Here is a 26,931-nt window from a genome sequence, read left to right as displayed (position 1 = left end):
ATGATTTCATTCACATAAATTACCTTCCTTAGTAATGATGACGAATCCAAACCAAGTTAAGACCTACAGAGGTACAGAGTTCATGTCTATGGTAAAAGCTAAAATTTGATTAAAGTGAAAATGTGTTGGGGATAGATAAGGCTTGGATGCTACTGCTAAACCAGAGTCCTGAAGGGAGAGAGGAAAGTGAGGAAAGGCATGCTGGCTTAAATAAAAATGTCTGATGTGAATGTTGGGGGCTCAAAGGAAGGAGCAAGCACTGAATGCATGAAAAACCATGTCATTCTAAAGGACAATATGGTAACATGGCATGCCATTCACCCGGTGGGATGGGACACAGTGGCAAAGTGCAGAGAGGTGGTGGTGGAAAGTACCTGGTGACGTCCAAGTCAGGGAACAGACTTGTGTGATAGTTTGGGAGGGGGGTAGAGTGGAGGAGGCTTTTGTCGCACTCCACTGGGGAATAGTGTCGGGGGGAGGGTGCTTTGTCACATAGTTTGTTCACAGTGCTGTAAACTGGCTCAGGAGGCCTACAGTGGAATGAGAGACAAGAGCAGAGAGGTTAGTGTCCAGAGACGAAGGTAGGGATGAAGCGATGGGGATAAACAAAAGATGACAAACAGGCATAATGATGAAAGACACAAGGAATAATAGAAGAAAGGCAGAATGAGACATGGAAGAGCAGGAGGAAGTACTGCTATATGATGTAAATGATATATGGTTCTTGCTGTTCAAAAAACAAAAGTCAGAGAGTTGGTGTGCTTTACATCTTAAAACGAAAAGACCCCTGAACCAACTCATTTCCTGTCATACTCAGTATCTTACACTGATCAACCAGTTATGCTGATATTATAGCTATAGCTAATACTAACAATGTATTTTTTTTTTAGCAACTGATGAATCGTTCAGTCTATGAAATATCAGAAATTATTGAAATATCTCAGGACAATTTCCCACAGCCCAAAGAAATGTCTTCAAATGGCTCTTTTGTCTGACCTCCAGTCTAAAATTCAAAAATATCTCATTTTAATTATAGAAAACACAGAAAGACACACAATTTTCACATTAGAAAGTCAGGAACCAGAAGGTGTTTGGAGTTTTTGCTTGTTAAATGACTTCAACTTCAGCTTCAGCTTTGAATTGTGTGTTTACAAACAGTAACCAACCACTCCTGCATGTTATACCTGTACTGTAATGGCAGCACATGTGGTTTAGAGTCAGGTAACTCACTCATCAATATCAGTTATATCAGTGAGATCCAGCAAGGCTGTGTTTTTATCAGTTCAACTCATTATTTGTAAAGACAGATTGTGTTGTTTCCTTTCTCAAATATTACATAATCTTGCTGTAATATGTCGGCATGCTCACTAGACGCAGCAATCTACTGGAGCCACTTTAAGAGCTATAAAACTTCCTCACATATGAGAACTGTATTCTCATAAGCATAGGTATAACTTTCTAAAAAGCGATTATTAATTTATTTTTTAGATGATAGAGAGGTCTCTGAGAGGAAAAGTTGAAGAAGAAACGTTATCATATTATCATACCATTCGGTCAGGTGTCTTCAACAAAATGAAAAGAGGTTCATAACATGCAATGACAAACATGCAAGGGCATGCAGTTGGTGACTGAGCACACTAAATATCTCACCTCAACTGGAAGTGCTGGGAATCAAACCTGTGACCCTCCCCATCATCTAGCGAAGGATTTCTAATAGGATGGAAAGATAACCAATCACTGATAACCTTCTTACCATAAAACTTTACAATTTTGATATTCAAATTTGCACTCTTTTATACATTAAGACACTGATCAAAGAAACACTTGGGAGGTGTGCAATACAGAACAAAACAGGACAACTGACGACAGAAAGAGCCTTAAAGTACTGAAGTGAATGTCCCATGTCAGGGAATTATAGTCATCAACAACATCATCATCACAAAACATCATCTATGAACATGCAATTCATATTATTAGCTAAACATTCCAATCGTGTGCACGTCTGCTGTTTGTTAACTGATGTGGATTCAAGTGTGTTTACTAGAGCATGCAGTACAGTATGTGCATTTGAAAAGGGGTCATTTATGCATAATGTGTGTATCTGAGGCACTCCCCTGTGTGTGTGTGTGTGTGTGTGTGTGTGTGTGTGTGTGTCTAGTCTGTTGATGGGAGATTTGCAGTCATACTGTTGCAGACAAGACTAGAGTAGATGGATGTGTAGCCACACGCATGCACACATGCACGCAGTTTCACTGTTTAGCCTGCCCTGAGCACACTGCAGCACAACACCACCACCACACTTGGCTCTTCCTTGGCTCTCTGTCTGTGAAAACTGTTGTGTGTTTGCATCCTACTCAAGTATGGAAAACATCTCCACACATCAGCTTTGTCCCCTCTAGCTGACTGTGGCTAAGGAAGGAAATGTAAACCTAAACTGGTCTTCATCACAGTAAACAGCTACACTAAATCACATATTACAGTTAAGCATCTCAAAACAGCAATACCTATAAAGCCTAAAGAAGAGCTGAACAGTTTTGGTTAGTTTACCCTTCGTTGGACCTGGTGATATGAGCTGCCCTGCAGGCAGGTAATATCCATATTTCAACATGACTAATGAACATGGCAGTACTATCAAATGTATGAGTGCGAGTGTCTTAGGAAGCCAAATAAAAAGAGGTCACTTTATGTGCTTGCACAGTGCTTTTTCTTCAGACAGCAGAAAGCAATGACAAGAGAATGAGGAGAGTGAACACTGCAGGGCTGAAGCTTAAGACATGTCAAGGGTCAGAGATCAGAAATGTAAATGATGTCTGGGGCAAGTGGTCAAAAACATGCCCAGAGCCAAATCTGTCACACCAGCTGTTATTCTACTTTGCTGGATTCTGTGTTTGAACCGACTCTCAATAATGACCTGCTGGTGATATGTAGAGGCCAGAGAGGACTGGACAGTTGGCTTCGTTTATTTTGCTGAATCATTCATACTGCAGTGAGCTGAGCTGAGACAGCCAGTCAGTCCACATCAGACCAAAATGCAGTGACCTTGAGAAGGTAAAGGGCTGTACAGCTGGCCTGTGAGGGCACAGTTCATCTGTCTTTCTTTCTGACTATGCAACTTTTCCTGACACGAGTGGTAATTACAGTACATTAGCATGTTAAAATCTGCTGGGCTCTGAGCTGTTAAGCAGCGTACACCTGGTAGCTAACAGCTCATGTACAGAAAATCGTTCAGGCGGCAAACAGAGAATGTATCAAAGACATTGATAAATCAAAGAAAGAATTACTGAGTTAGCTTCCTGTGTGTGTGAAGTAGTGCTGTAAAGCTTTACACACTTTACCAAAGTGTTACACACTTCTCAGGGGAGGTAGTACCTGCTCAAGTCATTGCAAGAGCCGGTGTTTGAGGCGCTGAGTGAGAATGAAAGAGGCGCCCTACTCCCTATTACAAGTCAGTGTACCATCAAAATGATTTAGAATCTATTTTAAGAAGAAATATTTGCAGAATGTTGCTTTATATCAGTAAGGTTTTAGAGTTCAAACACTTGAAACTACAGTAACTTTGCTAATTTCTCAACGTTAACTACAAGGCATAAGTAATGCCATGCAGCAGTTTGCCAAATGTCTGACTATTAGTGTTAAAGAAAACAACAGGTGCTCAAAGACTTTGCTGTTTCACAGGATACAATTGTGGAGATGATCTGAGCTACAGTACAGTGAATAGGCCCATGTAGTTCTTTTACTAAGGGAAGATGAAGTCCTAAAAAAATAAGTTTCAAATGGCCAGAAATAAACTGAAAATACCTGAAGACAGCATGGTGAGCTTCATGACAATTCATGACCAATGGACAGTAATACATTGCTTCATAATTCATACTCTATAACAGCCATAAATCAAAAACATTTTACTTGGTAAGTTCTAGTACATAACACAATAACTTTGATATGTCATTATAAAAATGTAAATAATAAAGTAAATTCTAAAAATATAAAAACCTTTCCTATCATGGTAAATTGTTTTTTAGCAGAGTATCTCCATAAGGACTTCATTCAGTGCATGAGACACCTGGCTCCAAATTACTTTGAGACACTAAGCATAGCATAACTAGAGTAAGTAAGAACATGTGATGAAAGGTCTGAGTTTGTCAGAGAAACCTTTGAATCAAGTCAAATTATATGCAGAGGTCTTCTCCTCTCCAAAACAGACCCAGTGATTGAACCTGTTAAAAGCACTGAATAAAGCAGTTTCAAATAAACAATCAGTGTTCTTCTCATGCTCCAGATTTCTGATGACAAAAATTCTTGATCCAGCTAAAATATATAGTTAAAGACAACCAAGATCAAAAAGTTCATCATAAAAATGTGGCTTAATACTAGATTTTAAAAAAGTACATTTTGAATTCCTCTGGCAAAGAAAACAACAGGTGTATTGAAGCAGCTGATCTGACACATGGACAAGGGGATATGACGCCACTGACAGGTGGCTTCGTTAAAATTATGGATTTCTCTTTTTAATATTTTAATGCAGTTTCATATTATAAGTTACATATTATACCTTTAAATGAAATTGATGTGATAAAATGAATAGCAATGCATTACCAGTTTACAGAATGGGAGGATATACTTGGCTCTGTAGTGCCCACACTGTTTATTCTGACTGTATGTGTAGAACACAGTGAACACAAACTACTGTCAGTGTTACACTTTAGGTCAGCATGGTAATCTCAAAGGCTATTAGGGATGCACCTTGGGCAAGAGCAAACAGTAAACCTCTTAACTCCAAAGAGAATGGAGGACTAATCCTTCACTCAACAAAGCTTAACACAGGGGTCCTTCAGTTATCCTCTGAAATGAGGTTTTATTATCACTCTGCTGCAATATTCCTCCACCAGTCTTTATTTGCAAATGGAATATGACAACACAGCACAGTTCTCACCACAGCACACGAGAGTGATCTACTCTGACAGAGAAGCATCAGAGTGTATGTATTCATTTGTTCATTGTGATCTCCACCACTTTTCCACATTGTGCGACCTGAAGACCTGATCCAGTTCACCATTCTTCATATGCTGTGACATATAACCAGTAAAGAGACCAACTGAGTCTGCCACTCAGAGCAATCTGTGTGACAAGCAGCAGGAGCAACAGTCACCTCTGGCAACATTAGCTGACCACACAGACAAAAGGAAATTAGGAAATTTGGCCAATTTGGTCCCAAGCCTTATGGGAGCTTGCTTTGAGATTAGGTGTTAGGGTAGCTGAGGTGGGGAGTTGCTAATGTGTGGCTGAGACTCATTCCTATAAGACATCTTAAGCTTTCTGCTGTTTGGACCGGGAGCAGCTGTCACAAAGAAGTGACTGAAAGCACAACAAGTAGAAAAATAAAACAGAGAGCACAAACACAGCTGACACTTTCTGACTGCCAAAGAATAAACTCAAACATTCAGAGCCCCTGTAAGTTTTGAGACTGGGTTTTGTTTTTTCTGCTCGTTAAGAACCAAAAAGATTAAACCAGAGGCCTTTTATTTTTATTTAATATTTCTCTAGAACTTTATCTTTCAACAATATTTGCAGCACAATGTATACTTTTATAGTTCATATAAAGTATTTACTTTTACAGCTCTCTCAAATGCTGTAAAATCTTCTGGCATAGTTTGTATATAGCTTTTTCTCCACAGAAACATATACCCTCTGTGTCTGCTCAACTCACAGTTTCTATGACGTTTCTGCATTGTTTCATGAAAGTGCAGGGTAGCCTGTTCATGCGTGTTGCTTATCTTCTCAGATGTGACAAAGGATTTCTCATATCAGCACCTGAGCAGACTCACCAAGTTCCAACAATGGATATGTGCCACGAGCCAGGTAAGCCAGGCAGGTTTGTCATGGTTGCTTTCTAACAACCCAATAAACTCTGATGCTGGACCTGAGGCAGCTTTTACTATAACAATATCATTTCTAATAACCAACATTACCACAGCCTTTCTAAACAGTAGCTTGTGCCACTAACACCAAAACACACTGTTAGTACTGTGTCTCTCCTGTGTTTAACTATAAAGCAGTTACTTGATACTCCAAGCAGATGTGTGTCACAATGGCACAAAACAACAGTGTCCAGAGAGAAATCATAAAAAGACACATTCAGCCACAAACACAACACAGCATAACAGAAATACAGGACTACAGCAGACCAGTAGCTTTTAAATAGCTGTTTCTGGGGACCCTTTTTTTAATATCTGAACACAATATATGGTTGATGTTCCTGACTGGGGATGAAGAGACCCATTTTTATCATCCCAGAACTCTCTCTCTCTCTCTCTCTCTCTCTCCCTCCCTCTCTCTCTCTCTCTTGTTTTTATGGAGGCCATCTTTGAAAACACTGCCAGGAAAACACAGACTTTGGGATTTGTGAGATTTACAGTAACAGGTGATCCAAACTCAGAGAAACAAGAGATCTTTTCAAGTTGCATCATAACTCTGATTGCTTTTTGAATTGCTACACAGACACAAATCAGTCAGGATAAGGGGGGAGACAGGACAAGTGGGGTGGACAAAGCTTCTACCTGCAGTTCTTGTATTCTGGTAGGAAGGGAGGTAATTACCGTAAGAAGGAAAAACCATCCAACCTGTTTATATCCTCTTCCCCCAGTAAGTGCTTAGAGATGGGGGAAAAATTCCCTGGGGAAATGGGGGGGAGACCAGACTTGTACTCCAGAGTGCCACTGTTGATGGGGGAAGAGATATGATTTTCCATGGCTGGAGAGAAAGCTGTTGGGGAAAAGTGAAAAAGAATAGAGTCATGGCTGCATTTCTAGCTGACACATTTCCATGATACCAAGTGTTCCTGCATGCTTTTTATTTCTAATTTCCTATATTTAATATTTAAAATTGCAGTCATTTTGGATTAATCTGGAGTGGAGTGAAAATGTAAAACACTTATATAAAAGTAGGAGTTTTCTCTCTTTCTAGTAAAACATACTTTTAAGAACAAAGAATCTGCCTATGATGATATACAATACAAACAAAAGTACTAGTGTACAGCATCTTTTCAAGGGTATTTCATAAGTGTCCAAGTAAATTAAAGATTGTAGTAAACTATCATCTGATTCTGCAGTTCAGTGGAGCTTTTTGGTACCTTGAGCTTTTTGTTTTAACAGTGCATTTACTGTTAGTAACAAGTACTGTTCAGTTTCATACCTTGAAGCTAATGAGAGAATCTTCCTGAGGAAAGGGCTTAACATAACTCATAGTTTATTTGGTAACAATAGAAAGGACCATAATTTGCCATTTGCACAAAATCTATTTATATCAAGAAAGCCACAAGATGTTCATGTAAGCTGCCTGTATACACAGGAAGTTGCATTACAATCCAAAGAGAATTTACAGTCATGCTCTGAGATATGGCTTCAAGGCACACAAATCTCACATGTGTTTTACACTCTCTTCAGTCTGGTTAAACAACAGATGGTAAACTGATCAGCTGAAATAAGAGGTGATTACTTACAGTGTGTGATATCAGGAGGCCCATAGGGATCTGATAGGTAGACATTGGTGGGCTTTCCCACCTTAAGGTAGACCACGTCCGATGTGTTCTTCAAAATGGCCACAGCCTCTTCATGAGACACTTCCTCCAGACTGTAGTTGTTCACCTGTGCAGACAGTGTGTTCAATCAGTAAAATTAGAGGCTGTCTTGTGTTTTCTTACTGCTTAGTTCAGATCAGGCTAGTGTGCTCCCTGCCTCCAGGAGACTGGATTATGACAGATGGTCTTCGGGTGAGAACACAACAGTAGGAAGGTAATTAAATTAAGCCCTGTTTAAGCAAGATGGACGCCCTCCTCACTCAAGAGACAGCTTGCTGTGAAAGTACTGAGCCAGTAGGTTGCTACTTGTTGCTTTCAAAATATGTGCTGCAGAGTCATTTAACCACTTAATTATTATTTAAGATGACTGTTTTCACCTGCAAACATTCTGCCTGGTTCATGCACTGTTAGAAAGTATAACATACACAAAGTATAACCTGATTCATGAAATCCCCATTAATCTCCTGGATATCAGTCTGTATAACAGTGACCATTGTATCAACAGAAAACAGATACTATATGAGTTGTCCAGAAAACTGACCAACAGAATCAGCATTATGTCACTGAGCTATCAATAAAGACTCTGAGTTACTCTGTTTACTGATTCACAATCCCATTACTATGTCTTTAACAAACAGCTATATAACTCAATTCATTTGGAAGACCAAGACCAAGCTAAGAAGAGAGATGCACTGAGAATGACAATGAGTATGCCTTGTGTTGGGAAAAACAACTGAGATCTCTTTTTGTGAACCACAGATCACACCAGCTGATGACTCGTGCATTAGTTCTAACACCTAATCTAGTTTAAGTGATTGGACTCCAGGTTTCCGGACTTCAGTTACCTTTTTTGATGTCATTATCCAAGGGGTTCACATACTACTCAAATCTACAGTGAATTTTTGAATGATATATTCAGTATGGAAAATATAATACAATAATTACAAAGCTGAAGTAGATCCATCCCTCCATCCATTATCTATACCATCCATCCATCCATCTATTATCTATACTGCCTATCTGTTAAGGGTCACAGGGGGCTGAAGCTTATCCCAGCTGACACTGGGCGAGAGGCAGAGTACACCCCGTACAGATCACCAGTCCATCGCAGGGTCAACACATAGACACAAACAACCATTCACACTCACATTCACACACAATTTAGAGTCACCAGTTACCCTAACCTGCACGTGTTTGGATTTGATTTTGCTGCTGATTTTGTACCTTCACCTGAACTCTTGTTCTTGTATCTTAAAGACTGTTATCAAACACTTGTACCTGACCACCAGATTCCTGAGTTGTGCATTTGGGCACAACCAGTCCAACAGTCCTGTTGGATTGGATTACAGTGGAATGATGTCTCTATCTTCCTACATTAGTTACTCAGTGTGTTTTTCCTTCAAAAATCCACAGTTTCCACTGCTCCCAGAAAACCATAGTCTGTCAACATATGTGTTTTCACTGGTGCTGTAAATTCTCCTGACTGTATGAGCAATCTACCTACCTACCTAACAAGTATTAAAACTCTCCAAGTCTAAAAATGGGACATTGCTGGCATACCTGATACTTACCATTAACAATCTGTCTCCAACTTGTAGCCGGCCATCCTTCTGTGCTGCCCCGCCATCAATGATTTTGGTAACATATATACTGTTGTCCCCGGGTATGTGCTGGTTTCCAACTCCACCTGCAATACTGAAGCCAAGCCCTGTGTGTGTGTTTATATATGAAAGTAGCTGGTTAGTTTCTGGGTTATGTCTGGCAGATGTTAGGCATGAGACAATACATAATACCATGTTACAATGTCATGTATCATGACATACAGTACGGGGATCCAGTTTTTTACGTTCAACACTTCCTGTAGCTGTTTGGCGGTGCTTTCTTAAAAGTATTTTGTGGAAGCAAAGTCTAGTTAATAAATTATAATATAAGACAGTTTATATGAGAAGTTTGTTTGAGTATTATCCATACATTTGGAAGTTTTCTAACACTTTCTGAAGAGCTGCTGCATTTTGGGTGAACTACCTCCTACACACATACCTGAGGAAAGCAACACCTTTCTATTTGCAGTAACTGTCTCTCCCTACAGTACTATGTACCACCAAGTTTTAATCAAAATATGTTGAAAAACATGCTGCAGTAATAGTGTTTACATGACCATCTGTCACAGGACAGTTAGTTACAATCAGTCAGTGTGCAACTCTGCATGTCTTAGCAGGACTGGTGTATCTGAGCCCACCTTTTGGTCCTTTGATGAGTTTGATCTCAATGATGGTCTCTAGCATTGGCCTGCGGCGCCGCACATATAGCCGGACAATAGAACCTGCAACCTTCAGGGCCTCTACTGCCTTACTGTGAGAAACTTCAGACACGTCTGCGTCATTCACCCGCAGAATACAGTCGTTTACTCTGGAAGATGAAGAGAGTGGTTACATGATGATGATGATTGATGATAATTAAGACACTGAGAATAAAGAATTTTTGAACAATTTTATGCTTATCCAAAAGCAATGTAGAAACATGCTGAATAAGTGGTAACTTTTGTGAATACATACTAACATGTTTAGATAGAATAGCCCTGCTTTTCTATTATTTCCCTGTAAACACACACATAAACACACATCTGATGACAGATGTGGCAGCAGATCATGGTGACCCATGTGCTTTGTACACTGGTTTTATTTTGCAGCTAACATTGTGCACATTATACAGATCTATATGTCTGTGATGTGTGACAGAGAAAAAATGTGGGTTAGAGTGTGAATGGTTGTGTGCATGTGGGTGAGCACACAAGTATGTAAAAATCAGAGTCAGCAAGCAGCTCAGTTTGAATTCCCCTAAGGTGCCAACCAAAACATCCATGCCCTGGCTCTCAATCTCAAGGACACACCTCTCCTGGGGGTGGTCATGGGGACCAGCTGGGACCCAGTGTGCACACACATTCATACACGCACACGCTTCAGTGGGAAGCAGAGCGAAAAATCTGTGTACTTACACATCATGTCTTCAAGCTTTTTTTTTTTTTTTAAAAAGCTATATAAAATATTATTTAATATATATATAATATATATAATATATATATATATATATATATATATATATATATGTCTGAACAGATATTCATATAAGTCTATCGAAAAAATTGTGGGTGTTATCATGGTGTCATGGGTTTAATCCTGCCTACGTGCTTTTCCCTCTCCAAAACAACAGCCTCCATGAGAAACACTTAAAATGTTTCAAGCACTCCCTTAAGCCAAGCTGGTGCATTAAGTATGCTTAGTGCTCTGCTACAGTGTCCCTGTAGTGATACGAAGTGTGTCTGGCTTCTATAATGTTATAGAAAACCAAACCCCATCAGGCTTCCTTCCTTGCAGAGATTAGACATCTCTTCCATCCATTATGCATTAGTCTCACTGCCCACCTTGGAGTGGCTGACCATCAATTAGGTTAAATGTGAATTATGCCCAGCCTGTTTCTTCTGTGATCTGCTCGAGATTGATGCTGTGCATGCATTACACTCCCCTCTAGCATCTGTGATCTGACAGTACAGCTCCAGAGTTATGGCTTGGAAGGAAAACAGGGGCTGGCCTGCAACCAAGAGCAGTGTCACTGCTACTTGAGAAAGGGGTTGGAGGCATATCATCCAACATACTGCATTCAATTAGACATCAAATGCCGTCCCATTTTTGAGATTAGAGAATTACATCTACAATGACAAATTGAATCAATCAGTGGGTAACACAAAAACAAACATTAACTCTGTGACATATGATTGGCTGAGAACTGATCATGTGATTGCAGTTATGTGATGTAAGTGTGTTAGCAACCCTCCCAGCATCCATTTTTTTTTTCTGTGCTCCAGCGAATATTTTCAGTTGTTCCCAACGAAGGGACAGCATCTACAGCTGAGTCCAGAGAAAACATGATGCAGAGCGTTGCTCCTCTTAGTTCAAGCACTTCTGGTTTAAAATCTCTGAACTTTTCATATCTGCTGTTAGTCCTAAAAGGACTTGTTGATCACACAGCAGTTCTGCTTCCAAAAAAAACCCAGAAAATCGAGACTTGCGTCAAATCATCAGCATTCTAATCTGGATGACTCTGTTCCATCTACAAGCAAAGAACAGGTCTTAGGTCTATACATCAGCATTCTAATAATTTCTTTCTTTGTTGAATGTTTCTTAAAAACAAACAAACAAACCAAAAACATATTCAAATGCTAAACCTTTCTTGGGGTTTCCCTTTAATGTCATAATAAACCTTGCTGAGCCTCAAATATTAGGAGTCACTCAATAGTTTCCAGTAGTGCTAGATCAACATATATTTTATCATGTCAACTCCAATTGTTGTCTTGTAGTACCTAATAAACAAAATGTAGGGATAAAATATCAGCAACAGACTTCTACAATTCATTTCTCACAGTTGTCAATTATAGTGGAACCTCTAATCCATTTCTTGGACAACAACTGGAACTGTTTTGTTAATACAGCCTGGCATTTGGAGATGCAGTGGAGTACATTACTTGGTCATGCATCTTTACATTACACAAATGAATGAGCTCAGGTTGTGTTGGGCCGCCTTGATTAAGTAGTGTAACAAAGGATCTGACAGACTGTATCCATATCCCCTCTGAAAAGTTCTGAATGTCCATGGCAAAGTGATTGTTACAAAGAAAGATTAATGGGTACTAGTTAATCCTGTTAGGCTATATATTAACACCATTGTGGAGCCTGCTCTGTGCACTGCTGTAATATAAACATGTTTTAGTCCTTAAAATTCAGTTCAAAAACAGAAACATGACACCGTTGTATAATACTGTATCTCAAGTACTGTATGTTTGAAAGATTTCTGAAGGAATATGATGCAGTGCTGTTGTGGAGGAGTAAACAGTGATATATGTAGCCTCCAGCTAATGGTGAGAGAGACCATCTTTAAATCATCCTTTTAAAAGAGATTTCTTTTTTCTTTCTTTTTCTTTTGAGACAAAGACGTTTCTTAAGTTTTGTTTTCCTGTCAGGTCTGAGAACCTTTCTAGTAGTCTCTTATTACCTGTGTGGAGAAGTGTATGTGACTGACCTCAGGCGCCCATCCTCTGCTGCAGCACCTCCAGGGATGATCTTGGTGATGAAGATGCCGGGGTCATCGCCAATGTGTGGGTTATCTGTTCCTCCAGCAATGCTAAAGCCCAGCCCTGAGTTACCCTGTGGCCATGGAAAGCAGTTAGTGACAATAGGCGCTGTGCAGACAGATCTTATTCTGTATGTAGTGTGCCAAAATGCCAACACATCAACTGCATATTATTATACAGTTTGAGGACAAAGATCAGCATCAAATCAATTTATAGTCCTATTAGTGTCTCTGTCTTCTTTCTACTAAAATGTACTGAATGTATCTTTTCTGGACTTTAATTAATTAATTCCTAGTTTTTCAAATCAGTTGAACTGCTCCAGAATCTTCCCTTGTATCTCCTAGCAAGTGGAGAAGGGTTCCCCTGGGGTACAAGTACCACTGGTTTGGAATCACTGATACACAGGATCAAATAAATTTTAATATAAGGATACTGCCTTTATAAAAGGTGACCTTAAATTCTGTTGAAAAGCACAAGTAAAAAGTTAAAAATAGTGATCTATGATTAAATGGCATAACTTTATAGCATCACTGCTCTCAGTATGATTAAAAAGTGGTCACAGGTGTTAAGTCTTCTTAAAATATAGCCCTGGCACCCTACTGTAAGCCCCAGTCACAGCCTCTCCACTGAGTTAACCTGGCTCTTATATTATCACCACTTTACTATGAAATATTGTAATTATACATGCTGGCTCTGCAAAAAAAATCCCCTGGATGCCCAATCACAAAATGAAAGTCAAGCTCCGATTAAAGGACCAGTGTGGAGGATTTAGTGTCCAGCAATGTGAACACAGATTGTAATCAACTGAACTCCCATGGGATAACATGGCGCCAACTACTGCACTGACTAGTTTGTCAAGTGAAGAGGTTTGTTTATAACTTTACTTAGATATTATATTTAGTTGTTAGCCTGTAAAACTTTAGGTAATAGCTGACATGTGCTCTCTCCTTTCTTCCTCTTCATCTTTTGTATTCAAGCTATGGCATCAACATAAAAATGTAAAAATTGTTTGGCCATCCACAGCTCTCTATACAGACATAACGAAAAGACAACGATTATTAGTTTTAGATGATTATACACTAATAAATACTTATGTATATTATATTATATTCCATTTCTACCAGTCGATCCCTATGAATGTTACACACTAGTCCTTTAAGTTGCCAGCTGATGGGAACAGCAGCTTCTCTTGATTATACTGAGTGTCCCTCAAGGGCCTGCCTGGAAAGCTGAATTTAAAACTGTTGTTCAGCTCTCTGCAGTGACGGCTTGAGGGGACCAGACACTGGCCATCATCTGATGGCAGATGATAATCATGGAGGTCCAGAAATATGGATAGAGGCTGAATGTTGTCTGTATTAATCTTATCTATCTGAAGCCCCAGTGAAGGCTTTCTTGGTGGTTGGTTGGTGGCACTCACCTTCGTTGTTGGTCTGGTGTTTTGCTCCTGATCATATTGGAGCTGTCAAAATTGCTTCCACCTGTTAGCATCCACTAAGCCAAAATTTCCATCTCTTTCCATCTCATCATGATACAGATTATCAAGCCACACACTGAGTGCAGATCCTTTGGAGCAGGCATGTTTTAATTTCCCTCTATCACAGTTTAACAGTGGATTGAGGAGACTGCTTCACCCTGCTGCAGTGCTGAGACACGTTCTCACAGATTTCTGAGGTTAAACACAGCTGCAGGATCTGAGATACTCACCCGCTCAAGAGTGATTTCCTCGAACTCATATTCAATTTCTGTACCATTGACCTGTGGAAATAAAAAATAGACAGGACAAGACATTCACTCCATTTTTTTAGTCCTTCAAACATTGCTTTAAAATGAAAATACTGTGCTGCTGAATCATTTTACTGAATTATATTCTTAGAGGATGACTAGCCACACTAAGGCCAACTCTATATACTAAAATTGAAGGCGATGGGTGTTTTCCAGGGCCACTTGTGCCTTCTGTGTTAAATAGGCCTCACCTCAAGGGAAACAATTTAAGGTGATAGTTAAGACTAAGATGATTAATCACCAGCAAGTGCCTCCATCTTTATGCATTCATATAGGAACAGCTCATATGCATATGCAATGTTACACATCATATTCTCAGTTGAGCATAATTGTGGAGCAGCATCAGATATTATCATCAGAACCTCAAATGACAGTGGAAGCAAGAATGATGTGAAGACTTAATTAGCAACAACAGTGAAACAGGAACAGTGTATAACAGCATAAACATTATATGGAAAAAGCTCTATCACATAAACAGAGGGTCCTACATAAAAATGAGTAATATAGTCTGGCAGGAAAAAAAAATTCCAATCTCCAGTTTCTCACACAGCAGAAAAATATCTTTATCTGTTAACATAATCGCTAACTGTGACAATTTTATCATGAAAAATACACCACCTCTGGAGCTCAATCCCCGTTTAGGAAGTATTTGTTATTAATTCAGCTTCTGTGTTGCACCAAAGCTCCATGTATTTGTTTTGATGTAAAATAATGGGAAAACTGCTGGGTATGAGGGTCTTTACAAAGTCTCGTGATGGTCTTTTATTCATGACAAACATCAATAATTCAGCATTGTGACATCAATGTGTTTTATTAACATATACTAATACATCACATACTATCTCACCACAAAGACAGTAGCAGTAGAAAGGACTGATTCTTTTCTTAGTGTGAATAGGTTTTAATCTTCTACTGAAAAAGTCTAACGGGTGCATTAAAAAAGACACAAAAATTCAAACTCACATAAGGAACTGACTCCAAAGTATCGGTGTTGACAATTATTGGGGCAGGGCTGGCCTGTAAGAGAGAGAGAGAAGAGGGTGGGGGGGGGTGAACACTGGTTTTAGTAACGGAGATGCCTGTGCCCACCACTGTCCTACCTTCCATAAATGTATCTGGGGGGCAGTCTTGTGGATCTCTGTATCATCAACAATTTAACAGACTTCCATTTGCTGGATGGCACCATAAACACTCCTCTCTCGTGCATAGCACTTTGATAGAGTTATTATAGCTGAATGGGTTTAACAAGAGAGAAGGATAAGAACATGAGTGGATGTGGTAAGCTTCTGTTGTGCATATATGTAATTCTGACACCTTAGTGGTAAAAATCCTGCCAAAACATTGTGATTGCAGAATTTCAGATGCATACACAAATGTGTCCTGAATGCCTAGAAAATGTAGGTGTTCACATCTTAAAGACAGCAATGGTGTCAGACTGTCTATACCTATTCACTTAACAGCTTTCAAGTTCAAGAAGTCTTTCCTCTGCACCTATAATGGCTCTTCTGCAGTGCTCTCTAGTCTGTATTGTACATTGGAAGTTTGACCCCAAGTCAAGTAATAATATTGCTGTCATAAATTGTTCAGTATGAAATGTAACATATGTCACACAGTGCATACAAAATGCTTCTCCCGATGGCCTATAGAAAATAAACAGAATCCCGAGAGACAGAAGAAACAGTTTTGGCCACAACATGATCGAACACCAGATTAACAGCATTTCTGTTTACAGCACTTTAACAAAGAGGCCAATGTATGAGATTCACTACAAAAGTTGATGATGCTCAACAAAGCATTCATAGATTCCTTTTAAATTTGTCCTTTGATTCTGTCCCCACAAGATGGATAAAACTCAAACGATCGAGGACAATAACAAAAGACAGGCTTAATAATTCTGCTCTGTACAATTAGAATAGACATTGATGCAATATCAAGAAGTATATCATATTGTGTATGAAAGTTGAGACTACTACTGAAGATAATAACAGTTATCTGATCCCGTCACAAATCCTAGGCTGGAAACATATTTTACATGTGATGATACTATGGGCTAGAGGGATTATCATACTGTATGCAGCTTCTATACACACACACACACACACACACACACACACACACACAAAGAGAGAGAGAGAGATTTTGTATCCATGCTATTGTGAAGTCTCTGAGTGCTTACACACTGTTTACTGGCTGTGCATCTGACTGACATAATCCTGTAAAAGATGAGATGGTCTGCTTGGTCATCAGTCCAGTGATAGCATATGCCATCAGCAAGAGGTTCAGCATGTCCACTGACGTCTCCATCACAACTTTCTTATGGCTTAGACTACTAGCTACATGAGCTGGCTGCATGAGTAACACACCCTATACGACTGGCTTTAACTCACAGCTGGATAATAAATTCATGTGAGACCCTTGGTTGATATGCATAGTTTTGTACTTAAATCATGTGTATGCTCATTTCTATGAACATCTACAGTATTTTTTATCTGAGGATGGGTAGTTGGGCTCTGTGAGACATGACTTTTCTCTGATATGGTTCCTTTTATGGATTTGATTTATTTTTCAATATTTTTTCCTCACTTTTTTCACATCACTTTTTTCTATATTGTTGTCTTTTGAACAACATTCACCCCAATATGCACCTCTGACCAAAAGAATTTCCTTGGAGTTCTGCCCAAAGAGTTACATCAGTGTCATCAGACCAGAGAATCTTTTTTCTCATGCTCTCAGAGTCCATTAATTACTGTTTGGTGAACTACAAGTGGGCTGTCACATGCCTTTTACTCAAAGTGGTTTCCATTTTGCCATTCAGCCTGATTGATGGAGGCTGCTGAGATGGTTGTCTTTTCAGCAGGTTCTCTCATCTCTGAAGCTCTGTTAGCGTGACCACTGGATTCTCCGTTTTTTACTCAAATGGCCAAATCTAGTAAGAGTTCTGATGATTCCAAATCTCTTCTGCCTTTTGTTCCCAATTATTGAGGCCACTCGGCTCCTGGGAATACTCAAAGCTTTGGCAATGGTTTTATACCCTTGCCCTGATCTATGCAATTTTAATGCAGAGGTCTACAGAGAGTTCTTTGCACTTAATGGCTTGGTTTTATGAAATGTGTGAATTATGGGAGCTTATACACTCTGTATGCCTTTCTAAACTATGTTCAATAAGTTCAATTTGCCACAGGTTGACTCCAGTCAAATTTTAAACACACCTCAAGGATAATTTAAACAAAGAGGATCCACCTGATCCACCTGGAGTGTCACAGCAAAGGGTCTGAATACCTTTGTGAAGAGATTTAGTTTAGTAACACATTTGCAATTTAAAAAAAACAACAACATGTTTTTACTTTGTAATCATCAGTTACAAAATATAGATTGATGGGCAAAAATGGCAATTTTATCCATTTAAAATCAAATCTACAACACAATAAAATGTGCAACTAGTAAAGGGATTGTTAACTGTAATTTTACTGTGCAAACAAACAAACCAGTCCAACAAAAACTGAGAAATCTTTTTGTCTTTGTCATCCATAATAATCCAAAACAAAACACAACACAAATTTTTGATGTGCAGCTGGTGAGTGTGAGAGGCGCAGTTAAGATACATTTCAGTAATAAGTATCTACCATAAAAGACGTAGACAAACCAAAATAATTCAAAGAAGAAAAATTTAAAATCTAAGAAAACAAAAAGGAACCCACAAGTTATTTCATCAAGTCAATGAAAACAAACAAATGAAACAATGTCACAGTGATTACTTAGATGATTACTTAGATTGACTTGTTGGATTGACTTGTCTTATTTAAGAATTATCTGCACACTGCAAAGGTTAATTACTACAACAATCATCAACATTTTTAATTCAAATGAATAATGGAGCATGTCTATCACTAAAATAATTCCATCAACATTTTTTCACGCTTGATGTGATTCTATCCAAGTGAGCTCAAATCAATTAATCAGTATTTTTGCAGATAAGTGAATACAAATTAGATCTACACCAGACTCTGATATTTTACAAATCACTTTATAGTGGACATGAAAGAAGAGTGAACTCATGTGTCCTTAAATTTCCCTCTGTAATCTTTTTTCCCTGTTATGTTTAAGGTCTGGTGTTGTCCCAGTTAACTTTCTGTTCTATTCTCAACCCCATAAAAACAATAAAAACCTCATCATTTTAAGATTAAAAGAGGAAATCCCATTAGTTGGACGTCGCTTATCTGAAGCTGAGTAACGATGCTGTTATTTCTTTCCAACACAGCAATTTTAAGATATATATTAAAAAAAAAGACATTCTATTGAACATTCAGGATGTATTTAATGTGGTAACGGCACACATCTTATAGATTCAACATTTAACATCTATGTCCTTTTGGTTTGTGTGTTGACATCATTAATATACACTGTGTCCCAGCTTGATCCTAAAGCATTTCCATTCACGTGAATTATTAAAGAAATCTGGCTCATTCAAATAAGTGAGTCTGAACTGTGTGTGAGTCTGAATATCACAGACTCACACAGAGTGACAGCAAGACTGACTGACTCGGTGAATTTCACAAAAGGAGAAATATCACAGTTGGCCGGCTGTGCAGGACTGCAACTAACTGAAGGAAAATGGCATTTGTGGGAGGAATGATGAGAGGGATTAAGATGCGTCTGCTTGCTTTGCACGGACACTAATCATATGAATGATTTCAGAGTTGTTCTCAGAGACAGCAGACAGCACATCAAAAATGAACTTTATTTCTGACTTCAAACAACACCATATAGTGGCATGTGCAGCCCACAGTGTGTTCCTTTTAATATTGTTTACTGCCAGAATTGAAAATAATGACTCATTTAAGCACCACAAATACCCTCCCAATGCATACAGTACACCCACTTCTACACTGCTCCACTGTAATGATGTAATGCTTCTCAGACAGAAATAGTCACTTACAGCTGTTACAGATGGACAGAAACAGAGAAAGAAATAAATAGACTCTTGTACAGTAAATTTCCCTCTATTATGCTGGAGAGCAGGAAGCTCAAATAATCTGAATGTAGGTCAGAAGGATCTGTCATTAATCTTATTTCTGTCACTGGATGCTTTCTGCTGACCACTGCCTGTCAGTTCCCTAACAGTCGTGTAGGTCACCAGCATGGAAAGGCATGCAACACTGTGACCTGTACTGCAGTGAAGAAGGGTTGCCTCTAATATACAACAGCATACCTCTGGAAACAAAATACATAATTAGGATGTAGGAGAGTCATACACTTTCTCTTCTTTGCACTATTATGTTCTACAGTATCTAATACCTAACATGGATAATGCAGCCTCTATAAATCCACATGTATGCACACACAGACCCCAGAGGGGTAATGGCCACTCAGCTGAGCACATAAATGCCATGCTTAACTGCACTCAGGCTCATTTCTCTCCTTGTTCATTCTGCCTAACATAAAAGCCACATGATCAACTGCCTCCAACAGCACATTAAGGCAGTGGTCCAACAGCATGGCAACACTGTGTGTGATATGTTAAGAGTCTTTCATGGAGCAATAACTATACCAGTGATAATATCATAACCTAATAATATTGAATTATTATTTATAAATCTGCCAGCACAAAAGGAAAATAAAAATGTTCATGATAAGAATGTTCAGTTCAGTGTTACAGGTAAAACTACAGTCTGAATGCAGAGTATTTTATTAATCAGGGCGGCTGTCTAATGGTTTCAAACCAGATGCTCTACTGCACAGCTACTTTATCATGCATATCATTCTGCAAACACTCAAAACATTTGGGTGGACTATTTTCTATTTGAATCCAGGTTGCTGCCATGTTATTTTGTCTTTTCTTATAAACCTTCACTATGATACCGTGCTGAGGAAAACAGAAATGACACATTCATCAGCTGAAACATAAAGCCTCAGCTGGATGATGAGGAAGGTGTAAACTCTTTACTGCTATGATGAACGGCTGCAGAAAGCAGCGATGCAGCATCAGATACACAAAATGTTACAAAGTCAGCTGTCTTTAGTGGGGTCTTGTGCTCATGTTGAGTTTTGCTCAATAATTCAGTGGCACCTCTATGTATAGTGGCTCATGAAAACAGGGGAGTGTATCAATAATTCACTTTACATGTATAAATAGTCAACAACACAGTGTGAGATGTGGATGCTTTAAAAGTATGGTTAGAGTGAGGGGAAAAAAGATGGGGGAGTGTGATGGAAATGGACAGAGAAGCTAAGCTAGAAGAATGAGAAACTATGTTCAAAGTGGAAAGTTATTGGTCCATATTTAACAGAGATAATATTGGTGGATTCCTAAGGGCCTGATTGGAAATAATGAATCATCATTTATGTCTTCAAGTGTAGCAAAAGAAAGAAATAATGGCAGTTTATCACTACTACCACTGCAGACAGATTGACATTTGCTTTTATGAATCTATTTTCTCTCTAGCTCTTCCTGTCTTCATATGGTACCTGTGTTCCAACTTACCCAATGTCCTGCTCCCAATATTTCAAAGGTAGGGCAATAGCTAGAAAAAAAATGGAATGCTGACTGCTGCCCTTCCTGAAGTTTGCCTGCCCTGCCTTTCCCTCAGAGACATGATGGATGGCTTCCCATTACCTGCCACTGGCCTTGGATGAGGCAATTTCATTCGGGCTATGGTTGTACAGATACAACACACCCAAGCTTTATGCAGTCATAATTTGCTTTTGCAGTACATCAGTTTTGTATGCATTATGTATATTTCTTAGGGAAACATTCAATAATCATTTTGCTCAGATAATCACAAACACATAAAAAGGAACAAATGTCTTACAGCTTTTAGTCATTTTTACAAATTATCTCACAAACATAGAAGGTTCCTAAATTAATTAGGGAATTAAGAGTAAAACTTCTCTATACTATGAAATAAAATATACAGTGGAGTCCAAAAGTCTGAGATCAATTTTCCATTCAAGTGCATGGGAGAGTGGACTTATTTTTTGTAAGGAGTTTTACTCTAATGAGGCCATCCTTCCTTGTTGCTAGTCACTCAGTCAGTGTAAAACCACACTATAAAAATGTCTGTGAAATTTCCAGTGAAGTTCTGTAAAATAATGACAAGGTGACAGGTAATTTAAGTGCAGCTATCTGTTCTATAAAAATGTAAATCAGTTGTAAATAGTTAAATATGATTTTTTTTTTATTTTTTTTTACTGTGTTTGAATTTTGAACTTGATGAGCTCATGCATTGTCCACTCATTGAGCAGTAGAGTTTGTTTCTGTTCTTTAATTGGCCAACCCTACAGTGGTGGAAAAAGTTTTCGGCACCCATGCATTTGTGAAATATTGCATTAAGAATCACTCTTAGGTCTTCAAGTGCAATTTCTTTTAGTACAGTCACAGCCAAAATACTAAACAAATCCAAAAAAGCATTAAATATTAAAAAAACATAAGAAATACATATATAAAAATGCATAGGAATTAAAGAATACATTTTGAGTATTGGTCATTTTGGTATCAGTGATTCACTAATGAAGGTTGTGCTTTTTATTAAAAGACACAATTTTTGTTGCCGTGCTTCGTGTCTATATAAAGCCAGCACATTTGAAAGTTCTTCAGAGACAAAAATGGCTAAAACAAGGAACCTAACGCAGGAAACAGGCCTGAAGATACAGATTCTCATCCAGGAAGGGTACAGGAAGGGTATAGCCAGGAAGTACAGATGCAGTCCGTCAGCAGTTGGATTCACTCTGCAGAAATACAGACGAACCAACAGCTTGGAAGACAAACCAAGATCTGGGCGTCTAAGGGTTTCTTCAGCAAGAAATGACCGCATCCTGCAGGGAAAACCACCGAATGACATCACAGGAGCTTCAGCAGCAGTGATCAAACCAAACTGGTGTCCAGTGTTCCACTTGCGCTGTACGTGGCTGACTTTTAGATCATACACCTACAAGGCTGTCAAGAAGACCCTGATCAATGAGAGACAGAGGTTAGCCCAGCGTCTTTGGGCCCAAGCACACAAGAACTGGACAGCCAGGAACTGGAAGAAGATTCTGTGGTCAGATGAGTCCAGCTTTATCCTCCTCCTGATAATGTGAAGGTACGCAGAAGGCCAGGTGAAGCATCATCTCCAGCATGTACAGTACCTACTGTCAAGCATGGTGGAGGCAGTATCATGGTTTGTGGATGCATGAGTGCTGCTGGTGTTGGTCATCTCACTGTCTGTGATGGCACATCGGACTCTGCCAAGTATTGTGTCATTCTAAAAACCCACATGCTCCCTTCTGCATGTGCACTGTTCCATCGAGGTCAAAACTGGATGTTTCAACAAGATAATGCCCCTCACCACACATCCAGGGCCAGGAGAACTTGGCTGCAGGAGCACTGTATCCAGGTCTTAGAGTGGCCAGCTCAATCCCCGGACATGAGCCCCATTGAAAATCTGTGGTGGATTATCAAAAAGTCTGTTTCAAAGCGTAAACCAAAAAATGTAGAAGAATTAAAAGCAGTAATTCAAGAAGAATGGCACAAGATTACCCCTCAACAGTGTGAAAGGCTCGTGAGGAATATGCCAGCCAGGATTAGAGCTCTACTGCATGCTAATGGCACTACTACACTACTACAGTATTAGTATCTTATTATGGAGAGGATCACTTTGTCATAGCTGTACACTACTATGCATACAGTAGTATCTTTCCAAAAAATATCAGACTTGGGCTATGCCCTTAACTATTTTTATGCATCTGTTTTGTGGGCAATGTTTCTAAATGAAAGAGGTTTGAAGAGATGTATCTTGTGCAAAAATACTTATATTCATTAAATCCATAGTCCATGTCTGCTTGGTTTCTATGCCATTGACGGTGATAAATGTTGGTGTTTATCTACTGCATGCAAAAGAGATCACTGCTAATTAATGGGATGTCTTTTCATAGAGTTTAAATTTATTGCTGCTAATGCCAACTAGAGCTAGATTGATTGGCTGGGCAATGACCCTGTATGTTGGCTGTTAAGTAACAAGAAAAAACAAATATATGTTTATGTGGGAAAAATAATTGATGGGTTTATGTAAAATAAATAAATCCAGTATTAGTCAGGCTGTTGTGCTAACTGCCAAATTCTTCTTTCATTTATTCCAAACAAACTTTAACATGTCACTTATGCATTTTGATATGTATTTTTTTCACATAATTAAACTACAAACCAGTTGTTGTATGCCAAGAACTGTAATTAGAAAATATTCCATGAGGCTTTCAACACAATTTTAATCAATGTTGACTGTTGCCAATTAGCAAGAGACATAGCCAAACAGAAATGTATTCATCAGTTCATGACTTACTACATTTGCTCATTTAATACTATATTTCAAGGAGAAAAACAAACCAATAATAGCCCCCTGAACCTGATCATTAAATGGCTACTGGAAAAACATGCTTGAATTCCTCGCCACACCCGTATTTTTCTCACCACTTGGTAATCTTGCATCTCTGTCTTCTCAACAAATAATTCTGCACTGGCAAGCAGATGTTGACTACACTTCACTGGTTCACTTGCTTCATTTCTGATTAGATGAACTCATGACAGACCCAGCAGACCCGATCCCACTTGAAATCAATTTAATCAGTGCTGTCAGATTTACCAGATTTTTTTTTTTTTTCATATTTAGACTTAGCTGGGCATGTGCATTATTAGCACAGACAACTAATAAAGTATTGGCAAAGCAGCTAGTCTACTATTTGACCTGGTGCTTTGATTTGTAGATGCTTTTCCTTGTTGCTCTGTTTACAGTGCAGTTTTTCATGTTTAGCACACAGTGCATAATAGGGTTGCCAGTGCTGTTCACATTGCAGCTCTTAATATTGCAAGTTTGTGACTAATGCATCCATGTTTCAGTCTTATGTCAGACTTTGACTTGACAAATTTGACTTATGACTTCAATGGAGATGCAGATGTGAGAATATGCTTTACAGTCTCTGACAGTGAAATCTCTCTGAAATGTCATTAACACTCATACAGTCCTTTAATTCCCTGGTTCTGAAGGACAACATAAACAGTGCATGTTAATTGTCACCCAAAAAATCTCATATGATATGACAAGGAGCAACTATATACATGCCTTGAATACAAAAGGAGGAAAACATCTGAGCCCATCACTGGGGCTTGTCTATAGTTCTATAGCATCTTAACAAGCCTAAACAGGAAGGTCTGGCATCTTTCAGATCCCCCTCAACAAGAAACCAAACTACAACTGACTGAGGTGTGGAGCCGCAAACTAAAAATGTACACAAATGCACACTATCTGTAATTCATGTATCTACTTTACTGCAAGAAAAAAAAAAAACATTCAGTTTTTTTCTGCATGAAAAAACCTCAGGTTAGCAGCTGCTCTCAAGCTGAATAAAACAACTAAGAATCTCCCTTAATGATAAAAGTCCATACTGCATGTCTACATCAATCATACATTTGTTTCCTTCATTAATAGTGCAGCAACAAAATTTCCTCCAGATCTGGTCCTCTGGGACTCAGCTGCTCAGGTGCTCTGATAATAGCAGAATTTTACCTGATAGGGCTCCTGCCAGCTCTGGACGCAGCCACACTCAGTGGGCCACAGGTCACAGCTTCCCCCCTTGGCTCTTACTGATGCTAAGCCACTGGGGCTCCTGGAGGACATGCTGTCCAAATGCCTCGCAGCCATCCGTCCCCCCTTTCGGGGAAGGGTGGCACCACCAGGAACAGATCCATAATGGTACCGCTGGCACTGGTGATGGTGAGGATGATTGCTGGGGTGCTGATGATGCCAATTGATGGAGCAAGGCACCTCCCTACAGACCCCTGTTCCATCCAGGTCTGCAAAGCAGCTCTGCTGTTTGCTCAGGTAAAGAGTCATGCTGCTGCCACACTACTGCCAGGCAACACTAACCTCTGCTTACTCCACCACTTTGTCTTTTGCGTCTTTTTGTTCCTCTTCTGCAGATTTACTGGTACAGTCATCAAACACAAGACACGGTCCTGCCTGATGTATGAGTTACTCACTCTGGCTAAATCAGTGATGAATGAACCAACTGGCTGGCTGGCTGCTGTAGCTGCACAGGCGTGTGTGTGTGACTGTGTGTGTGTATCAGGGCTTCTGGAGTGGGAGAACAATAAATGAGAGAGAGAGAGAAAGGGGAGGGAATAAGAGGGAAGAGAGAAATAGAGAGGGATGAAGGGAGATAGTGGATGAGAGTGAAATTTAGAGGAAGGGAGGGAGGGAGAGAGGAGGGCTTAGAGAGAGGACTTGGGGTGAGACAGGGAGAAGGAGGGAGATGAGAGAAGGGAGAACGATAGAGAAGTGAGAGAGGCAGATAAGAACAGTGGGAGACATGGAGAGTGAGAGAGAGTTGACTGTGTGCTGGCTGCTAGCCCTCTGTCAATAAATTACTTAACTGGCAGTGCTGCTTGACAGCATCTGCACCTCCAGGAAGAAACAAGTAATGGTTGGTGCTGCTGGGAAATGGTAGCAATGGGAGCTGGAACTACAAATCCCTGGACTGCCACTGTAGGAGTGGCTTCATCTGAGAGGTCACAGAGAGGAAGCTAAAGAAACCTCTCCCTGAGAATTTAAGCATTCTGGTGAAACTAGACCCACAAGTCACTAATCCTGACATTGATCCAAACCTTTGAAACCCAATCTCACAGCTGAAGAGCACAGTGAAATGAAAGCATGCGTTGTTAAACATTAAAATTAGTGGAAGCATGCTAATTCAGTCTGATCAGAAATTTCCTCAGCATTTCTTGACTCTCACCTTACCTACCTCTTCAGATAGAATAAATCAATAAATCAGGGCCATGGGGCTTTTAGTTGCAAGCAAAATGATACAAAAACATCCAGCTGCTTTAGCATCAGCATCATCTGTGATGTAAGAAAAGGAAATAATTATACAAATATACATATAGTATGTATATTCTGAATTCTCATGTGGATGTGATGTCACCATGACTTGCTGTGATATAAAAAAGAGCTTTAGCTATGGACAGACACCTAGTTTTTCTACATCACACAGCAGTGTCATCACATGGTCTGTTATGTGATGCTTTAGTATGTGTGGGCGTTACCATTACCCATTCTATCTACCAGATGCGACAGCCACAAAACAGTCAGTGATGAAGAATAATGCCTCATCAGGGCTGACTGAGGCAGTAAACAGCATGCCCTTGTGGGAGAGAGCGCATCAGTGGGCAGCTTGAATGTGTGTGTGATATTGTAACAAATGATGAAGAGTGCGTGGGCAGCAGGGGGCTGGATGGATGGTTGATTGGTTATAAAAAAAAAAGCACAAATCAAAAAAAACACAGGCCTCTGAGCTCAGCTGCCATTTCTGACATCTCTCTTTTACTCTGCCATGTATTTTCAGGCTGCCTACATGTCTAATTTCATTATCTTAGGAAGATGTTGCTGTCCTGCTTTGCTGATCACACACCCATTTGAAGAAG

General features: G+C 39.4%; 1 protein-coding gene across 4 annotated transcripts in view; it reads right to left on the bottom strand.

The window, feature by feature from the left end:
* The window catches only part of LOC108893312 (disks large homolog 2), a 123,869-nt gene that overhangs the window by 28,704 nt on the left and 68,234 nt on the right, over positions 1-26,931 (bottom strand). For 3 of the 4 annotated variants that reach the window (XM_051078631.1, XM_051078630.1, XM_018691260.2), the window contains 9 exons: positions 15,447-15,500; positions 14,406-14,456; positions 12,647-12,771; positions 9,813-9,982; positions 9,145-9,281; positions 7,496-7,640; positions 6,594-6,759; positions 1,651-1,710; positions 375-530 (listed from right to left, as the gene is read on the bottom strand). In XM_051078631.1, coding sequence (XP_050934588.1) covers positions 375-530; positions 1,651-1,710; positions 6,594-6,759; positions 7,496-7,640; positions 9,145-9,281; positions 9,813-9,982; positions 12,647-12,771; positions 14,406-14,456; positions 15,447-15,500 — 1,064 coding nt within the window. The remainder of the gene's footprint in view (positions 1-374; positions 531-1,650; positions 1,711-6,593; positions 6,760-7,495; positions 7,641-9,144; positions 9,282-9,812; positions 9,983-12,646; positions 12,772-14,405; positions 14,457-15,446; positions 15,501-26,931) is intronic. The other variant, XM_051078632.1, reaches the window with a different exon arrangement.

The sequence above is a fragment of the Lates calcarifer genome, linkage group LG20, assembly GCF_001640805.2.
Source record: "Lates calcarifer isolate ASB-BC8 linkage group LG20, TLL_Latcal_v3, whole genome shotgun sequence".
Lineage (NCBI taxonomy): Eukaryota > Metazoa > Chordata > Actinopteri > Centropomidae > Lates > Lates calcarifer.
Note: the sequence above shows the minus strand (reverse complement) of the source record. Positions and strands in the feature narration are given on the sequence as shown.